Below are 22,897 nucleotides of genomic sequence, written 5' to 3'. Positions count from 1 at the left end.
ATCGCAATTGAATTCACCGTTGCGTGCAGTATAAAAGGCATCACCGCATTGGTCAAATCATGTTTAGAGGACGTGTGCTTCTTTGTATTAATCAGTCGGATTTTGCGTTGCATATCATGTCGGCATCGGCAGTTAAATATGACTCTTAAGTCACATGTAACTATTTGTGAAATCCCCTCAGTATTTACCATCCATCGGTTTATTGAATAAGGAAACTTGGTTTTAGCAGTGCCGTATCAAAAATAAAATCACATTTTCAACCAACTCAACTTGATATGTTCGAATCCCACTGGTTCCAATTTTTTCTGACTTATGATTTTCATTACAGATCGAGCATGGGATCTTAAGCACATCTATAGGAGTAATGCCAAAAATTTGTTTATAAATTATAATTTCCTTCTATTAAAAGCCTCTTTATTTACAACTCAAAATTGTCGTATGGATAGGAATAATGGTGTTTTAAAAAAACATATTTTCATTAAAGTTTTATCATTTTATTCAAATAGTCTACAGTTTGCTTTTCTGCTTTTTAAAGATTTTGTTTAGAACAAGTTTATTATCGATTAGGGTTGGAATGGTTGGATAGGTAGAAGTCCAAGGATTTAATGCTGATATTGGGTTCTGAAGAAGCTGTTCGTCATAAGGTGAATGGAGTATGTTGATAGGGACTTGTATTTTGAAGGGATGTCGATCACAATCTGAGAGGGGTATTAGAGATTAAGGTGAATGGTCAGAAGGAGAAGGATGCAACCAAAGAACACATACATGCGCAGCATTTCATGAGTCAAGTCTTCAGTGATATTTACTGAGGACGCTTATAAGCTACTGAAATTCTTGCATCTGATTGGCTAAAAAAAATGCCAGTGAAAATCACTGAGTATTTGCTTCATGAAAGGGTTGGATCACAAGAATAGTTATACACCAAAGTAGGGTGAAACAGAGGTAGGTGGTGGGAACAATTATGTGAGTATAAAATCGAACCTTCCCAGTAATCTGGGACTAAACCAGATTTCAAATTTGGAATATTGCTAATAACAGAGCTGCCAACCAGTACATTTTTGGCGTATTTAGTACGTTTTTGCAACCCAAATATAACAGTATGTTTTTTGGGGGGTACAAAATCGTAATTTATTGAGAAAAATCATCTCTATATGTCTCTGTTTCATAAAACTTACACGAATATGGTTATTGGATCAATGTAATTTCAGATAACTTGTTTTTTTTTTTCAATCATTTTGTTAAAACCAGGGTGTGATATACACATGTTTCAATGTTTTTTTTTTTTTTCATCTGCAAGAGCAGTGCGCATTTTAGCTTGCATGCAGCTTGAGCGCGCGCGCACCACGCATTTTATTATGAAATACAGTTTTAGGGGAAAAATACAGTTTTTTTTTAAATCACAGAATACAATTTTTCATTCCCAGAGGTTGGCAGGTCCGTAATGAGGGTGTGACTGACCACCGTGTCCATCAATTATTTTCAGATACTATAACTCATGGATTGAGGTTGCAGAGGAACCGCCTTCCACCGACACTGAAGATTCTAAAACCACAGGGACAGTGGAGACCTCACCTGAAGCCAATGGGGTCAACATGGGCACGAGGAAGGTACCCCTTGCCGTTAATAGTCTCAGTTTGTCAGACAACATTGAAGAACAGGCACTGAAACTCAGTAAGCTGATGGATTTGTAGTTTTGAATGTGTGTTGTGATAGGACAAAGCAACTTACTGGACAAGATCTTACTAGCAATATTACTCCTTATAGGTATTTTGAGTTGAAAAAAAAAATGAAGAATTGAAGAATAAATGGAATATTGGAATATGGCTTACCAAATGATATTTGATTGATTCAACTACAACTGAAATACATTCTAAATACTTAAAGGCCAAGTCCAGCCCAGAAAAATATTGATTTGAATAAGTAGAGAAAAATCAAACAAGCATAACGCTGAAAATTTCATCAAAATCGGGTGTAAAATATGAAAATGATGACATTTGAAACTTTCGCTTATTTTTCACAAAACAGTGTAGATTTCTAGTAAAAATTTATTTTTTATGATTAACTTTTACGGTAAATGCATACATTTTTTTAGATTTATATAGCAAAAAATCATGTATATATTATGTTCATTAATTTGTTCATCCCTCTATCATCACTCACCTTGTATAGTGTAGAATTATTATTCATCTGTTTGAATTATTTCCTTTCTCTTTCCTCATGAAAACATCATAAATAAATGATTTTGCCTTTTAAAGTCCACCTTATACAAATGTTGATTTGAATCAAAAGAGAAAAATCATACAAGCATAATGCTGAATTTTCATAAAAATCAGACATAAAATAAGAAAGTTATGACATTTCACAAAATAGTTATATGCACAATTAAGTCACATGCAAATGAGAGAATCAATGATGTCCCTCACTCACTATTTCTTTTGTTTTTTTATTGTTTGAATTATGTAATATTTCGATTTTTACAGATTTGACAATAAGGACCAACTTGACTGAACCATATAATGTTAAACAATGGTGATTCCACGTGTTCAGTGAGAAATAAAACTTGTTTCACATGACAATGAGGAGAAAATAAGAATATTTCTTATAATAAAATACAAAAGAAAGAGTGAGTGAGTGATGTCATCAGTTCCCTCATTTGCATACAGACCGGGATGTGCATATAACTTTTATGTGAAATTAAGCAAAACTTTAAAATGTCATAACTTTCTTATTTTACATCCGATTTTGATGAAATTTTCAGTGTTATGCTTGTTGGATTTTTCTATTTTTATTCAAATCAACTTTTTGTGGGGTGGACTTGTCCTTTAATGGATTCCTTGGCATTTGCTCTGGTATGGAGTGATCTGCAAAATATGTTTATTTTATAGTCAAAAGTAAAAATTCATTTAAAATCGACTGCTTACTGTATTGAACAGAAACTCAACCCTCACCCTCCCTCTAGGTTGTTTAAAAAGCAATTGTAGCAGTTGCAAATGATACTAATAATATTAATAATGTTTGGTAACATTGAAGAACAGGCACTGAAACTCAGTAAGCTGATGGATTTGTAGTTTTGAATGTGTGTTGTGATAGGACAAAGCAACTTACTGAACAAGATCTTACTAGCAATAGGCCTATTACTCCTTATAGGTATTTTGAGTTGAAAAAAAAAATGAAGAATTGAAGAATAAATACATCCACCTTGTTTGGTGCTCAAGGTGCTCCTACATTCCCCCAGCTAATCTCTGCTGGCATTTGCCACTCACAGATTTTTAAAAAAAGGAATTTCAAATGTTAGATCACCCTATGGTGACTGTTCTTATGTGTCATTTGTTATCATTGTTTTTGGGCCAATATATATATACAGTTGAGGCCAGAAGTTTACATACACCCAGGAAATTCAAAGAAAAGTTGACACTTGCCAAACATCATAAAATCTACTGTATCTTACAAATATTTGTGATGTCATGACGAATTTGATATCAAACAAATGAGTATGTCATGCCCCTTCGTCACATTGTTTTTTCATCTGGAGCTGAAAAATATTTAGGTGTCGTTTTTCCCCCAAAATCTTCATATTTTAGACAAATTAAAAACAAAATATTGACAAACACATTTTGTATTTGTGCTACATATGTAGTTACTTCTCAACACAAATATTTCAGATTACACTTTTTTGTTCAGTGGTGACATATGATAGAAAATGTAATGTAAATCATAGATTTGACATTGATGTATTACTATGAAACGATGTTTGAAAATATTATAACAAACAATAGAATAAATTTGGCACGAATGTTACTTTTTTTTCTTCAAAGAAAATTCCACCTGAAATATACTTTAATCCCAACGGCATCCCAATCATGCACAAGGGCTTAATACGCTCTTTCATTTGATACCAAATTCGTCATGGTAGTATTTATATTTCTGAAGATATAGTAAATTTTACGATGTTTGGCAAGCAAATACATTTCACTGAATTCCATGGGTGTATGCAAACTTTTGGCCTCAACTGTACTAGTATATATATATTTCACTATCTCTGTATCCATGTCTACAGGTATGCGTAACTCTGTAGAATGGAGTTCTTCAGGGAACATAGGTCTGATTGGTGATAGCGATGATTCTTCTAGTGACGATGAAGGTGTCTTTGGAAGATCTTTCTTGTAAGTCAATAAATTCCCATAATGTTTCCATGGCAAAGAATGAATCTACGTAGAGGCTTCATGATAAGAGCCTACTTCCCGAAATGTGGGATTTGGGTGTTCCTTTTCAGGACCAAACATGCCCTGAAAAGAGTTCATGGTGTACTGTAAAGCCTCTACATTGAAACCTTGAATTGCTTTTATGAATTGTTGTATGATAAAAAAAAACACATTTCTGTCCTTCTTTTGACCACTTCATATCAGGCTATTCATTTCTACCTCTTTTGTATTGTCTTTTAATTACGGACTCTGATCCTTTCGTACCAGACTGTATCATGCTATTGCAGCATGATTGATATTAGTCCTTTCAATTGTTAGCCATGTTGGTAGGTTCTGTCAATTAATTACAAAATGAGCAAACTTCTTTCTTTTTTGGGGGTGATCTTCTCAATCTTTGTTTCCCAAATTAAGTACATTATTGAAAGTGAATGTAGAAATGAATCAAATTCCTTAGCCGTTTAGGATAGTATTGTCTGAAGTATAAATTGTATTAACAAGAAAAACTCAAATGATAATTGTAACTCATCACACTAGTTATTTTTCACAAAATTATTGAAAGAATTAGTAATTTTGATGCTCATTATTACTATGTAATACAAAATTAAAAGGGAGTAAACAATACCTGCATTTAAACTGGCAATATAAATGTTTTCAATTTTGATTGTGGAGTATTTCAAAATTATTTTAAAATACACTGAAGAAGTAAGAAGACGCAAATTATAAATTTTCTTTTTTATTCTTCCAAGACCGCCATCTGATGATTCATCTTCTGATGGGATAGACTTTGAAAGGAGTGATGGAGAAGAAGAATCAGAAAGTGGTCAGTCAATATCAAAACATGTAAGAAAGAGAATGTTCATATTGTTATTATTAGTATTATTGCTATTATTATCATCATCATCATCATCATCACCACCACCACCACCATCATCATCACCACCACCACCACCATCATCATCACCACCACCATCATCATCGAACGTAACAACCGCTCCGCGGTAAAAAGTCTGTGCGTTTTATGTGTTAAAGCAAAAATTGCATCATAACAAATATCAAGATGGAGGCTGAGAAAAAAGGAGGGCCATGTTCACTGAAGGAGAGAAAATTACGCTAATAGCAGAAATAAGAGAGAGGGAAGAGATCTTGAGACTGAAGCAAAATTCACGTATCACGTTTCAGGATGAAATAAAGGCGTGGGCCAAAATTGCCTTGAAACTAAAACAATTAAGACAACTCACAACTGTCTTAAAGTTAGGGCAAAATTCTTAGCCATTTTGTATTTATGGAATACAGACTCTGCATGTTTAAGAAAAGTTATTTAGCCATTCATCCATTTTGTCTTATTTTCTGTCTAAGACAAATTTCTTAGCTCATTCTTTATGGAATAAACGTTATGGCTAAGAATTTTGTCTTAGACAGAAAATAAGACAAAATGCTTAGATTTTTTTACTTAAAGTTGAATTAAGAAGGGGGTGAGTTTCCATAAATATGGGTTCCACACACAATATATAGTATATATCAGTTGTTCAAACAGATAGCATGTCACAAAAATCCTCTGCCTTCTCGATATTTTGTTTTGAAAGTCTATGAAATTAGCCACCTGTCAGAGCCCGAGAGACGAGTGTACAGAAAAATCACTATGAGTGTGACGTCACCGGGGGGAATTTAGTATAAGAGGTGTCCGGATATAATACAGAAATGCTATGCAGAGAGAGAAAGATGATTTTACTTTTTTTTTTCAAAGCAACTCAAATCAAACAAATATGAATCGTATGTACAAATCTTTACTTTCCCTGTATAAAAAACAGTATGAATAACTATCATGAACTCTTAAATCATGATGTAAGATTGCAAACAGTGAGTTATTGAATGATATTTTCACTATTTCTCATTTATTTTATCACGATGTTCCATCAAGTGAGTAGCTGGAAAGTAATTCCGGCGGCTAGCTCAGCTCTGCGCGCGCTGCACGCCTATACAATACACACAACACCCAGGCATTGAGTGTACTGTACATATACAGTAGTGGTCTGGTACCGGTATGTCGACCCGCAGTTCATGACCATGCAGCGATCCCCTGGCGTCTTTTTCTTCTTTCCTTTTGTCTTTGACTCCATTTTTATATCCTCTGGATCATTTCCACTCATAGCTCATTCCACAGAACAATCTTGAATCAAACATATTATTCTTCTCGTCCTTCCGAGTTGTTTTCTATATTTAATTACGCTAGAGGTCATCGTCACACATACAAACGCAATTCGCAAGTGAGTTGAAGACAGCAAGAAAGGTATGCGGTATAGTACGGTAGCTCGACACGACAGCTAGCTGAGCCGGAGCGGGCGGCCGGTCGGCACAAAGCAATTCCGCAACCAACTGTGTTTTTTGCAAGAGCCGCGTCACACGCGGATAAATATGTCATAATAACACGTCTGCTACGTTATCGACTGGTGAGAAGATCTCGATCAAATTTCATATTATTCGCCTTGAAATTATTCCTGTAGGGTCTATGGTATCATTCTGAGGGAATTTACATATTAGGAATAATAGTACGGCCATAAATATACTTTTAATCATTTCCTCTTTGCAAGTTCTCCGGCTCACAGATACAACTTCAACTGCAGTTTATTCCATTATGACTTGTTTCGCCATGGACACAGTCCCGAACGAAAACAAGGCATTAAAATCGTCTAAAATCGCTACAAAGAAGAACAGTTTTAACAATGTAGGGATATATTATTGACGATATGTCTTTGAATAATTATTACTTCCTTTCAGTATCGTTCACATAAAATCAATAGCGATAAAATGAAGTTTTGACGCAAAAGTAAAAATGAAGGCGTACGTGCATTGTACACAAAACGGCACTGCCTTGTTTACTACACCGGGACCGAATACCCCCCCGGTGACGTCACAGTCAAAGAACACCCCTCTCGGTAGGCATTGCAGGAGCGAACTCGGGGAAAATGGGTAGGGATAAATCGTTCAAATTCACTATTTTGAAAAAAGAAAATGGGGGTCGAATCACCTCTTAGTGTTTGGGGGGTTGTAAGGTTGCTATTAATGCAAATATCTCAATATTTGGAATCGTCTTCTTAATTCAACTTTAAGCATGCTTATCTCGTTTATGGAATATGGGCCCTGGGGACTACAGATGATAAAATTGATCTATCAATTTAAAAAAAATGCAACATACATTTGCAATTGATTGAGAATATTTTCTTGCAACAAGAGTAGGTCATACTTAACGCTTTGTGAACCATTCCATATTCCCTTTTTCACTCGTCAATGATATTTTCATCATTTCCAGGAATCCAAAAGGAACAAATCCAAGTCAGACGAGGAAGACAACTCCGAAGACAATCCAGTATTCTCACCTGTTCAATATCTTTATATCCAAATGGAATTCTGTGAGAAGAGCACTTTGAGGACTGCTATAGATGCTGGCATGTATGATGATAAGAGACGATTATGGACTCATTTCAGGGAGATCATTGAGGGACTTGCTCATATCCATCTCCAGGTCTATAATCCCATTCTACTTACAAATGTGTGGAGATTATAATAACGCCGTTTGTGTGAAGCGCACATGACATTATGATATAACAATCCTATGCGCTTGCAATGTCCTTGGATATTATGTAATCAAGTATCACTGACAAGTTTTAGGTCACATGATCAAGGTCAAATGTCAATGAATGTAGTATTGTATCATTATATGAATGGTGTTTTTTGTGAATAATTATTTTATAGTAGTTTTCAAAGTCAGCACTGCTGCTATATTGAATCGCGTGATGCAGGTGAGACAGCCAGAGGCATTCCACTTGTTTTTTATTATACCATTTTAATTCGCTGGTATTTCAATTTTTACTTGCAATTTTGAAATAGCTTTTTGCATCTTTTTTATAGCGTGCAAAGTACTCTTTCAACATTTGAAATAAAAGAATAATCGTAAAAAAAGTCCATTCTTGCAGGAACCTGACCATCTGTTTAGCTACAACCATACATTTATACAAAGTTTTTACTCTTTTTTTTCTAATAACTCTTATGACAGGGTATGATACATAGAGACCTGAAGCCAGTGAATATCTTCTTAGATTCCAATGACTTTGTCAAGATTGGTGATTTTGGTCTGGCTACCTCAGAGCAGATGGCTGGGGCACTGACCAGCGAGGTCTCGTGTCATAACAGATTGACGGAGTCATCGCAGTCAGGAGAAGCAACACCTGGTCAGTCATACTACTTCATTCATTGGTTGATTGATTGTGTACAGTATGTATTGATGATTGATTGATTAATTAGTATTTGATGATTAAATGATTGATAGATAGATAGATAGATAAATAAAAGATAGATAGATAGATAGACAGACAGACAGACAGACAGATAGATAGATATATTGGATGGATGAATTGACACAGTGATTGTTATATTGATGATAGATAGATAGATAGATAATTTAAATTATTGATTGATTGATTGATTGATCAAGACATCAATGCATTAATGATTGATTAAGCGGTAGACTTCTTTCATGATTAAGTAATTGAGTGATTAATTGATTTGGTGTTTTCAAGCCATCAGCAATTGAGTGGTTGATTTTTAATTGGTAATTATTACCTTTTTCATACATGAAATGATGGATATCAAAGACGTCTTTGCTCTGTAAATATTATCTTGTACAGGCAACCATCTGACGGGGAAGGTTGGAACAGCACTGTATGTAGCACCAGAACTATGCAAGGCACGAAGTAGCCATTATAACCAAGTAAGAGATTTGGATCATTCCATTATTATTTATCTGTTCTTGTCAGTATTAGGGTCATGAAATACTAGCAAAATGAAATAAAACGTTGCATTAGCATTGCATGAACTTTAAACAGTAGTCAATTGGTATTATAAATACAGAGACTGTATGTTGTGTGGGAGTTTACCATTCTGGAAAAGAAGTACTGGTATTAAGTTTTGTTTTGCTAATGAAATACTCGTGAACATGACCATGGCTTGTTCTATTGATAAATGAAGAACTGTTGAAGTGGATGAATCATATTTCAACTTGGCACAAGAAGGCATATGGGGGGTGACGATGACCCAATTACTTTTTTTTAATGAGGTCAAATGGGAAGCAAATTGAAAGGTGTCAAACTTGGCTAATTTACGGCAGTGACCAAGATCTGGGGGGGAAGTTGTCTCACAAAGATTTAAGTATGAGATAGAGTCGCACTTAAATGCCGCGTTGCATGCAGTATAAAAGGCATGACCACATTGCGTGCTGCATATCATGTTTCAAATTCAAGTTCAATTCGTTTTATTAAACAATACTCATCAAAAAGTCTGAAGACTAACAATGTGAGTCTACATTTTTTTAAATACATAACAGAGAAATAAATAAATACATAACATGCAGTGACCATTGAAGAAGAAAAAAAATACATTATGTTTAAAATGCAATAATACTATAAAAAGAAATAGAATGAGCAGATACATGTAATAAGACAGATTTAATATATGTATTGAAAAAAAGAGCAGGTGAGGAGCAAGAATGGCAAGAGTAAGCATGTGAAAAGGTGAGAATAGAGAGGGGGATGTAGCAAAAATAAAGGAAAGAGGGAAAAACGGAAAGGAGGGAAAAAAAGACCCACAAGTAAACAACAAATTTGCAGATTACAAATATAAGAATTATGTGTAACAAAAAAAAAGGAAAGTGACATGATGGCGATCATAATAGACAAGAGAGTGGAAAAGAGCAACAGGGAGATAGAGAGAGAAGGAGGGAGAAAGACAGAAAGAGAGAAATAGAAAGGTCAGACAGAATCTGAAAGAAGGACATCATATCTAATCATAAGTTACATAAGTAAACAAGATATACATAGAAAAAAAAAAGGTAAGGTAGGCATCAACATTTAAGTGCGGTTTTAAGTCATACTTAAATCTTTGTAAAACACCCCCAGATCTAATTTTGGGGTCAAAGGTCATAGAGGTCATGGCTCATTGTCACAAAAAAATTGTAGCTCCAATATATAAATTACAATTAGACATGGTTTATGAATGCCAATTGTAGTGACTATTTGATTAGATAATGAGAATGTTTTTGTTTTTTTAAGTTAGTGTCTGATATTTTTCAGTTCTGGGCCCTTTTGCATTAATGTAACTATATTTTCGTAATTTTCAAATCCATGGATTCCTTGAGGTTAATGTGTAAGTTACCTTAATAACCTTTATGCTGTGGGGCCCTGGTAATAGTACAGGCATAGATCTCTACTACACACTGTCTAGGAACCTTCTAGTTTTAGTTACCATCAAACTTAATTTTTGCTCTAATTATTTTTTGTCTGTCAATGTTTTTAGAAAGTGGACCTGTACAGTCTCGGTATAATCTTCTTTGAGATGTGTTATAGATCACTATCTACCGGCATGGAGAGAGTCAAGATATTGGGCCAAATCAGACAGGTATGTATATTGATGGAACCTAGCCATTCCTATTTGCAATCAATTGCAAAATTTCTGTTGCAATTTTACAATCAATAAATCAATTTTAGCTGTAGCAAATGAGTTTACATTCCTTGTTGCAATGAGCAGTTCAGCAATTAATTCAAAATTTGCAATTAATTTCATGTAAAAACTGCATAGCTCAGGTTAGCACTGTTCTGTCATTATCTTTTACACAGAAAAAAAACCCTGAGTTTTCTCTGCTTAAAAGTTTGATGCAACAAGAATTGGCTGTATTCTTGAAATACCACTAGTATGGTGGCCAGGCATATACAGGTGACTCGATCTGCCTAAGTTGAATCTCTGGGGACCACCAAAAAAAAATATACAGAGCTTTTGCAAAATTTGACATAGGAGATATAAATAATACATGTTTTGCATATACTTTTCTGAAATAATGCTTCCACTTAGGCGATTATTCAACGTATGGAAGGTCGATCTATGTAGAGTCAACTCTAAGTTCATTATTTGAATTTAAAAAGGACTACTCTTCAGCTATTACCAGTTCAGTCTCCAGATTTCTTTACATTTTATTTTCTCCACACCCTACAGGAGTCGATCCAGCTTCCCGAGGACTTCGACGAGGTGCGGAACACTAACGAGACGGCCATCATCCACTGGCTCCTGAACCACGACCCCAAGCAGAGACCGACCTCCCACGAGCTCCTGGAGAGCAAGCTCCTGCCTCCGCCCCAGATGGAGGATGCCCGGCTCCAGGACATGCTCCATCAGACGGTGGCCAATCGGCAATCCAAGGGATACCACTATCTCATGACGGAGCTCTTCGCCGTCGAAAGCAGGCCAGTGGCGGACTTCACCTATGATATTGACATGCATAAGGTAATGGTATATTGATGATTGGTCTATGCCCACTTTGTCTCCAACCATTTTCTCTACTTATTTTTTAAAATTGCCTAGTAGCCTATTTACCATTTTGTCTAATTTCCAGTTAGGCTACACTCGTTTCGTCAACTAAACTTGGTCTAATGCTATTTAGTCTTTATGGTTGAATGGACTGTTTATGAACCACATTGCCATTTATCTTGTTAAAAAAGGACATGTAGAAGAATTGGAAATAAGACCAACTTGGCAATAGACTAAATGAGAATTAGGCAAAGTAGATTTTAGTCCTAGTGTTTGTTTGGTTACAGTTATGTTCTTAATTGAAAGCATAAGATTATTTTGTTGAATATACTTGGTAGTTTTTTTGTTATTCTGCAGACATTCAGACTCGAAGTTGATGAATTTAAAGCTTCAAGGATTTAAGTGTGTCTAGGAGGTGAGTGTTAATTAAAGTAATGATATAGAAGTTTTGAATATTAGACATTAATCACTTGAATCCTTCTCCATCTTCTTTCTTTATGAATAAGGGCTTCTCATTGAAGAACTCCCTGACTCAGCAGATGGTGTATGACACTGTACAGCGTATCTTCCAGAAGCATGGAGCCGTCCGTATCAACACCATCATGTTACTACCTAAGACCAAGCTATATGAACACAGTGATATGTGCGCTCACTTCATGGACCACAGTGGAGGGATAATGACCTTGCCCTATGACCTCAGGGTATGTCTACAATTATGTCCTACATAAATTAAATCCTGTATGCTGATTGGTTTAAATAGCATCATGTGACCAAACATATTCTCACTATTTTGCGATGATGTGGAAAATGGAACGCCCACCAAAGAAAATGTGCAGTTCCATGATGTCAATGATGGAATAGTCAACTGTTTCATCATTGACACAGATCATGCAATCTCTCAGGCGCACAGGTCAGCGAGTTGACTCTACCGGGCAAGTCCCATGATGGGACGGCGCAGGCACAAATCCATGTTCCGCTGAGCGCGTGATTTAGGGAAAAGTAGCTGTCTGCGCAGCGCGTTATCTATATTTAAGTTCAGATTAAGAAAAGATTAATTATGTGTACAAGAGTAGATAGACTATTGTTCTACCTTATTAAATGTAGGATATAAAACAAATATACCAGGCCTTTATTTCGAAAGTATAAAGGGAATTATTTATCCCCGGTTGTACTGGCCAAATTACTATTTATAAATAGTAATGCCAGCCCAACCTCGGAAAATAATTCCTGCTATACTTACTCAAAGCCTGGTATATTTATATATTATACAGATAAAACATATCATTGAGGGCATTGGTACAAATTATATGCACAATATACCTGTGGAACAGTTTTAACATGCCCAAGACAAAGCCGAGGGTGTTTGGACCGCTTCAAAGGTAACAAGTGTGTGTGTAATTATTTTAATGCCCAAGCAAAATGATGTGCATTATTTGTTTTATAAGATGGTGATGTGGATCCTTGTTATTTGATAAACCGTCCTCATCTCCAAACCATAGAACTAGTCATTGTGGATTATAGATTCAGTAGACTCACAGTTAATGAACATCAATCATTTGTGTCAATTCTCCTCTTAAATATTACTTCATTTTTAAAGAAAGAAAAGTTACCACAATCATTTACAAAACAGTATAATTAGTTATCCTTCTCTTTAATTATCCACATTTGTCTGAGCAATGGTGTTCTACAATATACAGATCCCTGATTGTTGAGGGCCATAGATTATGACTTTGTAATAACCCACTAAGTACCAGTAATAACTTACAGTAACTATCATGTTACACATATCACTTTTACTGCCAACACAGATCACTGTAAAATATCAACAGAATACGCATATGATTTGTCTTATTATGCACTGATCAAATCCCAAACATAACCCCTTTCTGATCTCTTCCCAAAATTAGATAGACATCACTATGACAACCCCACAATCAAATCTACCATCAGCAATTACAATATCCAGGGGTAGTAGTCTGAAGTCATTTTATCTTTAAGATATATTTTCTTACGCTTAAAATGAAATTGGTATTCTTACTTTAACAAATAACAACCCCTGATCCAAGGCTTGCAAGAGTCTCCAATACAACCTGTGCGGGATGTGCGTCTATGTTTGACTCTGATAATGATATCAGAGGAGTTTCCAGACCCCCGGAAACACTGAAGATAGCCTTCTCAACAATATAGTCAAACAGCTTTTCTTCCCAGTTTGTAAGAGGTGGAAGGCCTGTAGGCCTATGTTTGATTCTGATGATGTCAGAGGAGTTTCCAGATCCCCAGAAACACTGAAGATAGCCTTCTCAACAATATAGTCAAACAGCTTTTCTTCCCAGTTTGTAACAAGCAAAGGGTTGTAGGCCTATTTTTGACTCTGATGATGATGTCAGAAGAGTTTCCAGACCCCTGAAAACACTGAAGATTGCCTCCTCAACAATGTAGTCAAACTGCTTTTCTTCCCAGTTTGTAAGAGGTGGAAGGCATGTACGCCTATTTTTGACTCTGATGATGTCAGAGGAGTTTCCAGACCCCCGGAAACACTGAAGATTGCCTCCTCAACAATGTAGTCAAACAACTTTTCTTCCCAGTTTGTAAGAGGTGGAAGGCCTGTAGGCCTATGTTTGACTCTGATGATGTCAGAGGAGTTTCCAGACACCCGGAAACACTGAAGATAGCCTTCTCAACAATATAGTCAAACAGCTTTTCTTCCCAGTTTATAAGAGGTGGAAGGCCTGTATGCCTATGTTTGATTCTGATGATGTCAGAGGAGTTTCCAGACCCCCAGAAACACTGAAGATAGCCTTCTCAACAATATAGTCAAACAGCTTTTCTTCCCAGTTTGTAAGAGGTGGAAGGCCTGTAGGCCTATGTTTGATTCTGATGATGTCAGAGGAGTTTCCAGACCCCCGGAAACACTGAAGATAGCCTTCTCAACAATATAGTCAAACAGCTTTTCTTCCCAGTTTATAAGAGGTGGAAGGCCTGTATGCCTATGTTTGATTCTGATGATGTCAGAGGAGTTTCCAGACCCCCAGAAACACTGAAGATAGCCTTCTCAACAATATAGTCAAACAGCTTTTCTTCCCAGTTTGTAAGAGGTGGAAGGCCTGTAGGCCTATGTTTGATTCTGATGATGTCAGAGGAGTTTCCAGACCCCCGGAAACACTGAAGATAGCCTCCTCAACAATGTAGTCGAACTGCTTTTCTTCCCAGTTTGTAACAAGCAAAGGGTTGTAGGCCTATTTTTGACTCTGATGATGATGTCAGAGGAGTTTCCAGACCCCCGGAAACACTGAAGATTGCCTCCTCAACAATGTAGTCAAACAACTTTTCTTCCCAGTTTGTAAGAGGTGGAAGGCCTGTAGGCCTATGTTTGACTCTGATGATGTCAGAGGAGTTTCCAGACACCCGGAAACACTGAAGATAGCCTTCTCAACAATATAGTCAAACAGCTTTTCTTCCCAGTTTATAAGAGGTGGAAGGCCTGTATGCCTATGTTTGATTCTGATGATGTCAGAGGAGTTTCCAGACCCCCAGAAACACTGAAGATAGCCTTCTCAACAATATAGTCAAACAGCTTTTCTTCCCAGTTTGTAAGAGGTGGAAGGCCTGTAGGCCTATGTTTGATTCTGATGATGTCAGAGGAGTTTCCAGACCCCCGGAAACACTGAAGATAGCCTTCTCAACAATATAGTCAAACAGCTTTTCTTCCCAGTTTATAAGAGGTGGAAGGCCTGTATGCCTATGTTTGATTCTGATGATGTCAGAGGAGTTTCCAGACCCCCAGAAACACTGAAGATAGCCTTCTCAACAATATAGTCAAACAGCTTTTCTTCCCAGTTTGTAAGAGGTGGAAGGCCTGTAGGCCTATGTTTGATTCTGATGATGTCAGAGGAGTTTCCAGACCCCCGGAAACACTGAAGATAGCCTCCTCAACAATGTAGTCGAACTGCTTTTCTTCCCAGTTTGTAACAAGCAAAGGGTTGTAGGCCTATTTTTGACTCTGATGATGATGTCAGAGGAGTTTCCAGACCCCCGGAAACACTGAAGATTGCCTCCTCAACAATGTAGTCAAACAACTTTTCTTCCCAGTTTGTAAGAGGTGGAAGGCCTGTAGGCCTATGTTTGATTCTGATGATGTCAGAGGAGTTTCCAGACCCCCAGAAACACTGAAGATAGCCTTCTCAACAATATAGTCAAACAGCTTTTCTTCCCAGTTTGTAAGAGGTGGAAGGGTTGTAGGCCTATTTTTGACTCTGATGATGATGTCAGAGGAGTTTCCAGACCCCCGGAAACGCTGAAGATAGCCTCCTCAACAATATAGTCAAACATCTTTTCTTCCCAGTTTGTAAGAGGTGGAAGGCATGTAGGCCTATGTTTGATTCTAATGATGATGTCAGAGGAGTTTCCAGACCCCCGGAAACACTGAAGATTGCCTCCTCAACAATGTAGTCAAACAACTTTTCTTCCCAGTTTATAAGAGGTGGAAGGCCTGTAGGCCTATGTTTGACTCTGATGATGTCAGAGGAGCCTTCTCACCAATGTAGTTGAGCAGCTTTTCTTCCCAGTTTGTAAGAGGTGGAAGGCATGTAGGCCTATGTTTGACTCTGATGATGTCAGAGGAGCCTTCTCACCAATGTAGTTGAGCAGCTTTTCTTCCCAGTTTGTAAGAGGTGGAAGGCATGTAGGCCTATGTTTGACTCTGATGATGTCAGAGGAGCCTTTTCACCAATGTAGTTGAGCAGCTTTTCTTCCCAGTTTATAAGAGGTGGGAGGCATGTAGGCCTATGTTTGACTCTGATGATGTCAGAGGAGCCTTCTCACCAATGTAGTTGAGCAGCTTTTCTTCCCAGTTTGTAAGAGGTGGAAGGGCTGGCCCTCCTCCGGTGCCCTTCTCTCTACCATTTTCTCGCGATGGCTTTTTTCTTCAACTTGCAGTAAACTTCCTCTGTATTTCATCTACAGTTCTCCTTTTTCTGCAGATGGAACTAACCTCCTCCAAACATTTTCCCCAAGCTTGATTTTTTCATCTGAGTGGTCAGTGTACCAAAGAGTGATTTCTGGATGATATCTTCCCAGGTTACTATTGCAGAAACCATCACCTCCACTTCCTCCGGAGTGAAATTATCTCCTCGCCTCTGCCAGAAGGCCATATTTACCCTTTATTTTTTCTCAGTTGTGCATCCATATCAAGCGCGTATCTACTCAAAGCTACGCAGACGATGTGCTTAGCCCTAGGCATTGGCCGGCCATTGTTCAAGCGCATCGCTCTATTGATGCTACATGGATTTCAGTATATGGGACTGCAGTATCCATTCTTACTCCATGAAGCAACCTATATCTGAATTATCACCAGAAATGACTGAACAGTGCATCTGATCCCTCTTTCTTGGACGAAATTCACTTTTCGTCTAGATTTCTTTAACTTAACCCGCTTTACACTTTATAATTTCTGTATAATACACATTTCCCACAGACCTTGGCCAAAGTTATCTCAAGTATATGAATGATATACATTGCACATAAAGATTGCCATTAGGCAACATAATATAAAGGCAAATAGTCATACTGGCATTGCATTCACACACACACAAAAATACTAGTGTGATAGGCCTAGTCTTTTCTTATGATTGGTTTTCACTGGTGGTAATTTGAGTTTTAAAAATAAAGATTTTGATATGTAGCTTCTATTCTATAAAATGAATTGGTTACAAGTACTCTTTGGTAGCATACTGTGTGTTATTTTGCACATTATGTATGGTACGCATGTTTCTCCTTTCTACAGTCTTCTAACTTCTAATTCATTAAATATAATTTCAGATGGATACATCCAGTCTATATCTAAAACAAAATGAATGGTTCTGTTTTGAAGTTTTTTTATATTATCAATTAGTTTTTTAGGCGTGGTATCCCTACAGATTTTAAACATCATACACATCTTCACTCCTTACTTGCCTATGGTAATCTGCCTGGAGGTGATGTTCTGACCTCAACCTTTGGGGTTATTTGCATATGCAATTTGTATGACATTTGTAAATAATAAATATATTCAAATATTACATTTTGTATAGAAAAGGAAGTGCATGAATATATAAAGTTTCTAATGGATATGTGGATTATGTTTCCATAAATGAATGTTACTTTCACTAAATATTCATGAGGCTACACCATTCATAGCAAATCTTCTGGTCATTAAGTGAGCATGCAGAGAGGGACAAAAGAACATTGCAGGAGATGAATAGATGGCGATGTAAAGGGGATGTAGAGTGTGAGAATAAGGAAGGTGGTAAGTATCAAAGCTGTTTGTCTTAAAACAACATAATAATTCCTTATCCCAGATTACTTTTCAAAGGAAAGCCTTCATTTGATTTACCAAATATGCTTCACATGTTCATGAGTTGTTGAATATTTTTTAAATAAAGTCCATACCATAAATGAACAGATGAAATAAACATTGTCCCTAGAATCTGAGAGAGAAACTAATGATTCCTCCAGGAATATTTCATGAAACAAAGTTTGAGATGTGTATTTTATCTTTCTCTCTTTCGTTAGGTACCTTTTGCTAGGTATATAGCTCGTAACAACGTGACCAATCTCAAAAGGTAAGCTTGTCATACTTGTTTATGAGTTCAAATGTGGATTTGTTTATTGCGATAGTGTAAGATATCGAATGAGGAGATACCTTTCATTTCATTTCAGTATTCATGTTGAACAAAAATAAAGGGACATTTAAACTGTATATTCCGTATTGAAACATGGTAGAGAAATAAACATGAGATACATCCAGTTATGGTTTTTTTATTTTTGCTTTGGTAATTAAGGCATAAAACATACACTACACAGTGTTGTAATGTTTTTGATGCTTGCATCTTTCAATCGGAGGGTTATAGATTCAAATCTCAAATCATGACATTTAATTTTCTTTAGTAACCAATCCATCTGTATTGCATTGCCCTTGACCAAGGTGAAGTGGTTTGTGGTAGGATTTATCCTAGGGGTTCTATTGATGCAGGAACTTGAGCCAGGATAATAACGATTATAATAATTATAATATGCAGTATTTATGTAGCGCTTGATATGATGTTTCTAGTGCTATGTACTCTTACCCTACATGTAGCTTTAGCATAGCTACCATGATCAATCATTCAAGGAGTTTCTTCCTACTGGGCCCACAGCGCTATGGTGCAACGTACCTACAGTGCCGCGATCCCGTTCCGTAGACCCGTTTTTCACACCGCGCGGTATATATTTAGTTCCCAAGACCCAGTACTTTACCCTTTCCGTCAATTCCTTAGACCCCCGTTTCAGAGTTTCGTGAGGCACACCCCCATCAAAAAAAAATTTGAGTGCCCCCCCAGGCTACTGGGTAGCCATTTATTACACCTGGGTGGAGAGTGGCAATGTGGTTAAACACCTTTGCCAATGGTAGCGGTTGCTGCCATGGGAAATGAACCCTTGACCTTGTGATTCAAAGTCAGGGATCTGATCCACTGAGCCACGACACCTGAAAATGATATCCAAAGTCCTTTCAGAAATGTAGTAACATGTTTCGATATGTTATATGATTACGATATTCAAGAATGGCAAATTACTTCAAACATTATTTCATGCACTGTAGGTATTCTATAGAGCGAGTGTTCAGAGAAAGGAAACTTTTCGGTAGTCACCCCAGAGAACTGACAGAGTGTGCTTTCGACATCGTCACCAACTCTAGAGGGAGCCTTCAACCAGATGCGGAGGTTCTTCATCTTGTCACCGAGATCATCAATGATATCCCAGAACTGCAGGTCTGTTTCTCAAGTTGACCCTATTGAATTGGACTGCATATCTCTTGTCATTTGTGCAATAATGTATGTTTTTGTTATGTAAATGAAGCACTGTTATATGTTAAGATTATGCAGAGGTTTAACCGGTATGTTTTTGCAACCAAAATATGACAGTACGTTTTTTCTTTAAAAAATACAATTTTGTAAAAAAATAAAATAAAATAAAATAACACAAATATGGTTATTGGATCAATGTAATTTTTCAGGTAACTTGGTTTTTTTTTTCTCAATCATTTTGGTAAAACCAGTGTGAGATATACACATGTATCAATGTTTTTTTTTTCATCTGCAAGAGCAGTACGCATTTTAGCTTGCATGCAGCTTGAGCGTGCATGCCTCGCATTTTATTATGAAATACAGTTTTTTTGGGTAAAATACTGTTTTTTATCACAGAATACAATTTTTCATTCCCAGAGGTTGGCAGGTCTGATATAGGTCAGATTATAAGTTTGGTGTCTTTTACACAGATTTAAGTGTGTCTAAAAGACATGCAATTGCATTTATAAATACTGGTCCCCAATCCATTGAGTATTTGGTATAGCATCTTATATCTAGGATTCCTAAGCACTTTTTGATCCACTAGCTTTATATATTGCGTACATAGGAGTGATAACATTTCAAAAGAGACCAGTTGAGCAATAAAGAAGTCAAATGTTAATTCACAAAATAAATTGGTCTTTGAGAGCTTCTTGAAGTGGTATGTAAATGTAGCAGTCCTTAGAAAGATTGGTAGCTTGTAATTGTAGCAGCAGCAACAACAATGAAAAGAGACCCTGAACCAGCTCACTTGATGAACAAGACAGGTGAGTTTTAGGTCGATGAAAAGATAACATGCCATAGAACATATCATATGGGTATGATTTGACCAATGTGGTAATGTGTAATAATATACCACAGGCTTTAGGGAATTTAAGAGATATTTTCAAGTTGACTTGAATCTTTGAAAAACTGTCCTCAGATTGTCTTATTACTCCAAAGCTAATTGGGGAGTTCAAACAGATTTGCATGAGGGATAATTCATTGCATGCTGGTCTCTTTCCCCCCCCCCCCCCCACCACCCACAGGCAAGGAACTATTCCATCCGGCTGAACCATACTGGTCTCCTAACAGCCATCTTGAATTACTGTGGAGTCCCAGAGGAGCTCCATGGGAGTCTGTATCGGACTCTGAATGAGGCCAGGACCGAGAGACTTACCAAGGTCCAGACACAGACTAGGCTCTGCGGGATGTCATTCACTGAGCAACAGGTATGTGATATGTAATTTTATGTTGTCATTACTGGACATGCTGGCTCAGTGGTAAAGTGTGTCAGCCTCATGAACAGGAGGTCGTGGATTGGATCCCTGGCTGAGTCATAACAAAGAATTGAAAAAATGGTTGAATTCCTTCTGTCTCCTTGATAGGAGTTAGTCATGTAAGAATTTGGAAGGATAACAATAACACATTATAGTATGCAGGGCCACAGAGAGAATAAATTATCAAGAGCTGAATTGGATACACTGGATGTATGAAAATTGATATGATTTGATTATTGGTATTGTTTTTATTAATGTTTATTGATGACCTAATATTATACCTGCCTTTTTCCTGGCAACGTGAAGTGCTCAAGGGAATCATTGCTAATTAATTATTCATGTTCTTTATTGGTTTTCTTCTTCATTGTAATTCTTTTGTATGCTGTTTTTCATTATGCTGAATGTGATAGTAAGTAATGATGATAGTAATATTAGATAGTTGGCGTTTACGAATCCTTTATTTTGTCATTTATGATAGAGAATGAGAGTAGTGCATTCCTGTTTTGTCTCCGTACTTTGATATTGACTAAACTGTAGTTATATAAAATGGTAATTTATGCATGAATATAAATTTGTTGATTAATTCATTGTTTTAACTTTCTTTCCCTTTCTATCAGGTTGCCAGTTTATACCAGTATATCGACCTTGAATGCCCGCTCAGTAAACTGATCGCTACCCTCAAACCTCTGACCAAAGGTCAAGGTCAGAATGCTTCGATGGTCAAGCAAGCACTGCATGAGCTAGAGGTCATCATCTCCCAGACTCAGGTTTATGGTGTCAAGCTGGAGGTAAGTGTTTTTGTTTCATGGGCAGTCTTTTTAAGATTTGATAATACGGAAGCTTATAATCAAGTAACAGTGAAACCTGAAATATCCCTTTTATAGATTTGGATTGAATGCGGATCGGATTTAGCTTATTTCAATTTATGAAAGGTTGAGGACCAGAATAAGCTGTATTATTCGAGTGCAGCTTTTCAGGGGACTTGGTCCGTACTACAGTACATCTTATTTTTATTGTATTAACAGGATCAGGGGTCCGTTGCAGAAAGTAAAGAAATCAATCGCAAGTCCCAAATGCGTGCTGTTGATTGGTTGAAAATCAAGTTGCGCATGATTTTTAGAGTTGCGATTGATTGCAACTGTTTCTGCAACGGGCCCCAGGGGGCCGTTGTAATTTTTTCTGTGAATGATGGAGGTTTTGTTTTCCATTGGCAGGCACTACACTGACTTCCAATGACATGAAGCTACAATATATCCCTGCTGCACTCATAAAATATAATGTGGAATATTTCTGAATTCATGCAATTTTTTTACTGCCGAGTCACTTTATTCAGTTCAGCATACAATCTAGACTATTTGAGGGTGAATTAATGAAAGGGTAGTAGATTCCCTTTGATGCATTTTGCTGCACTTTGCGACGCTCCATGATTTTGGTGCTGGTGGTCATCAAGTCATTCTTGATTTATGTATTTTCAGATGCTGATTAACGTGGGTTTGGTGTACAACATCCAGATCTTTTCAGGAGTAATCTTCCAGTTTGTTGCCAGCATCGGTCGTCCAAAAAAGAAACCCACCCTGGATGTATTAGCAGCGGGTGGTAGATATGACAAACTGGTAAGAAAATATTCTTTACCAGTGATTGGTGTAGTAAAAGCAAACATGAATGGTAAAATGGTTAAGAAAGTTCGTTTCTGCCAGTATATGAAGAATATATGGGGCATATAAAGGTAATAACAAAGATAGCCACTAAATATGTCAAAGGTACCCCTGTAAATTGTTATTGGACGTCATACATACAAAATATTGATTGGAATGATCAGAAATATGAAAAATATTCCATTCAGAATGAGTATACTAAGTATTTTCAATTCCTCATACTTTGTATGAGAACTGAAATAAAATTGCATCATTGAGTATAATAGGGAAAAATTCCAAGTACCTTCTAGTAATTATTTTATGTGGAGCCATGCAGGCATTATGGGAAATTGTAGAGAAAATATTCCTGTAATCATTTGCACAGGTGTTTAGTGAGGGATATCAGACTAGCATATCCTAGGAAAATTGTGCACAAATTTATAAAATAATGAGGTTTACTAAGTAACTCTCCTTATATCATTACGGTCATTTCTTTGGCATGCCTAGCCTTGTATTGTGCTGCACTGCATAGCTGGAAAGTTTGTCAGTATTAGACAAACATACTACCTCTACCTTGCTCATGCAAAACGTCG

At 36.8% G+C, this 22,897-nt stretch overlaps 1 protein-coding gene across 2 annotated transcripts in view; it reads left to right on the top strand.

The window, feature by feature from the left end:
- Positions 1-22,897, top strand: part of LOC129264312 (eIF-2-alpha kinase GCN2-like) — a 56,169-nt gene that overhangs the window by 18,304 nt on the left and 14,968 nt on the right. For both annotated transcript variants that reach the window (XM_064102917.1, XM_064102918.1), the window contains exons 16-29: positions 1,484-1,671; positions 4,058-4,163; positions 4,949-5,042; positions 7,510-7,722; positions 8,254-8,428; positions 8,885-8,967; positions 10,548-10,649; positions 11,241-11,528; positions 12,059-12,253; positions 18,102-18,151; positions 19,168-19,336; positions 20,440-20,622; positions 21,288-21,458; positions 22,146-22,283. In XM_064102917.1, the coding sequence (XP_063958987.1) occupies positions 1,484-1,671; positions 4,058-4,163; positions 4,949-5,042; positions 7,510-7,722; positions 8,254-8,428; positions 8,885-8,967; positions 10,548-10,649; positions 11,241-11,528; positions 12,059-12,253; positions 18,102-18,151; positions 19,168-19,336; positions 20,440-20,622; positions 21,288-21,458; positions 22,146-22,283 (2,155 nt within the window). The remainder of the gene's footprint in view (positions 1-1,483; positions 1,672-4,057; positions 4,164-4,948; positions 5,043-7,509; positions 7,723-8,253; positions 8,429-8,884; positions 8,968-10,547; positions 10,650-11,240; positions 11,529-12,058; positions 12,254-18,101; positions 18,152-19,167; positions 19,337-20,439; positions 20,623-21,287; positions 21,459-22,145; positions 22,284-22,897) is intronic.

The sequence above is a fragment of the Lytechinus pictus genome, chromosome 7 (genome assembly GCF_037042905.1).
Source record: "Lytechinus pictus isolate F3 Inbred chromosome 7, Lp3.0, whole genome shotgun sequence".
Classification (NCBI taxonomy): domain Eukaryota; kingdom Metazoa; phylum Echinodermata; class Echinoidea; order Temnopleuroida; family Toxopneustidae; genus Lytechinus; species Lytechinus pictus.
Note: the sequence above shows the minus strand (reverse complement) of the source record. Positions and strands in the feature narration are given on the sequence as shown.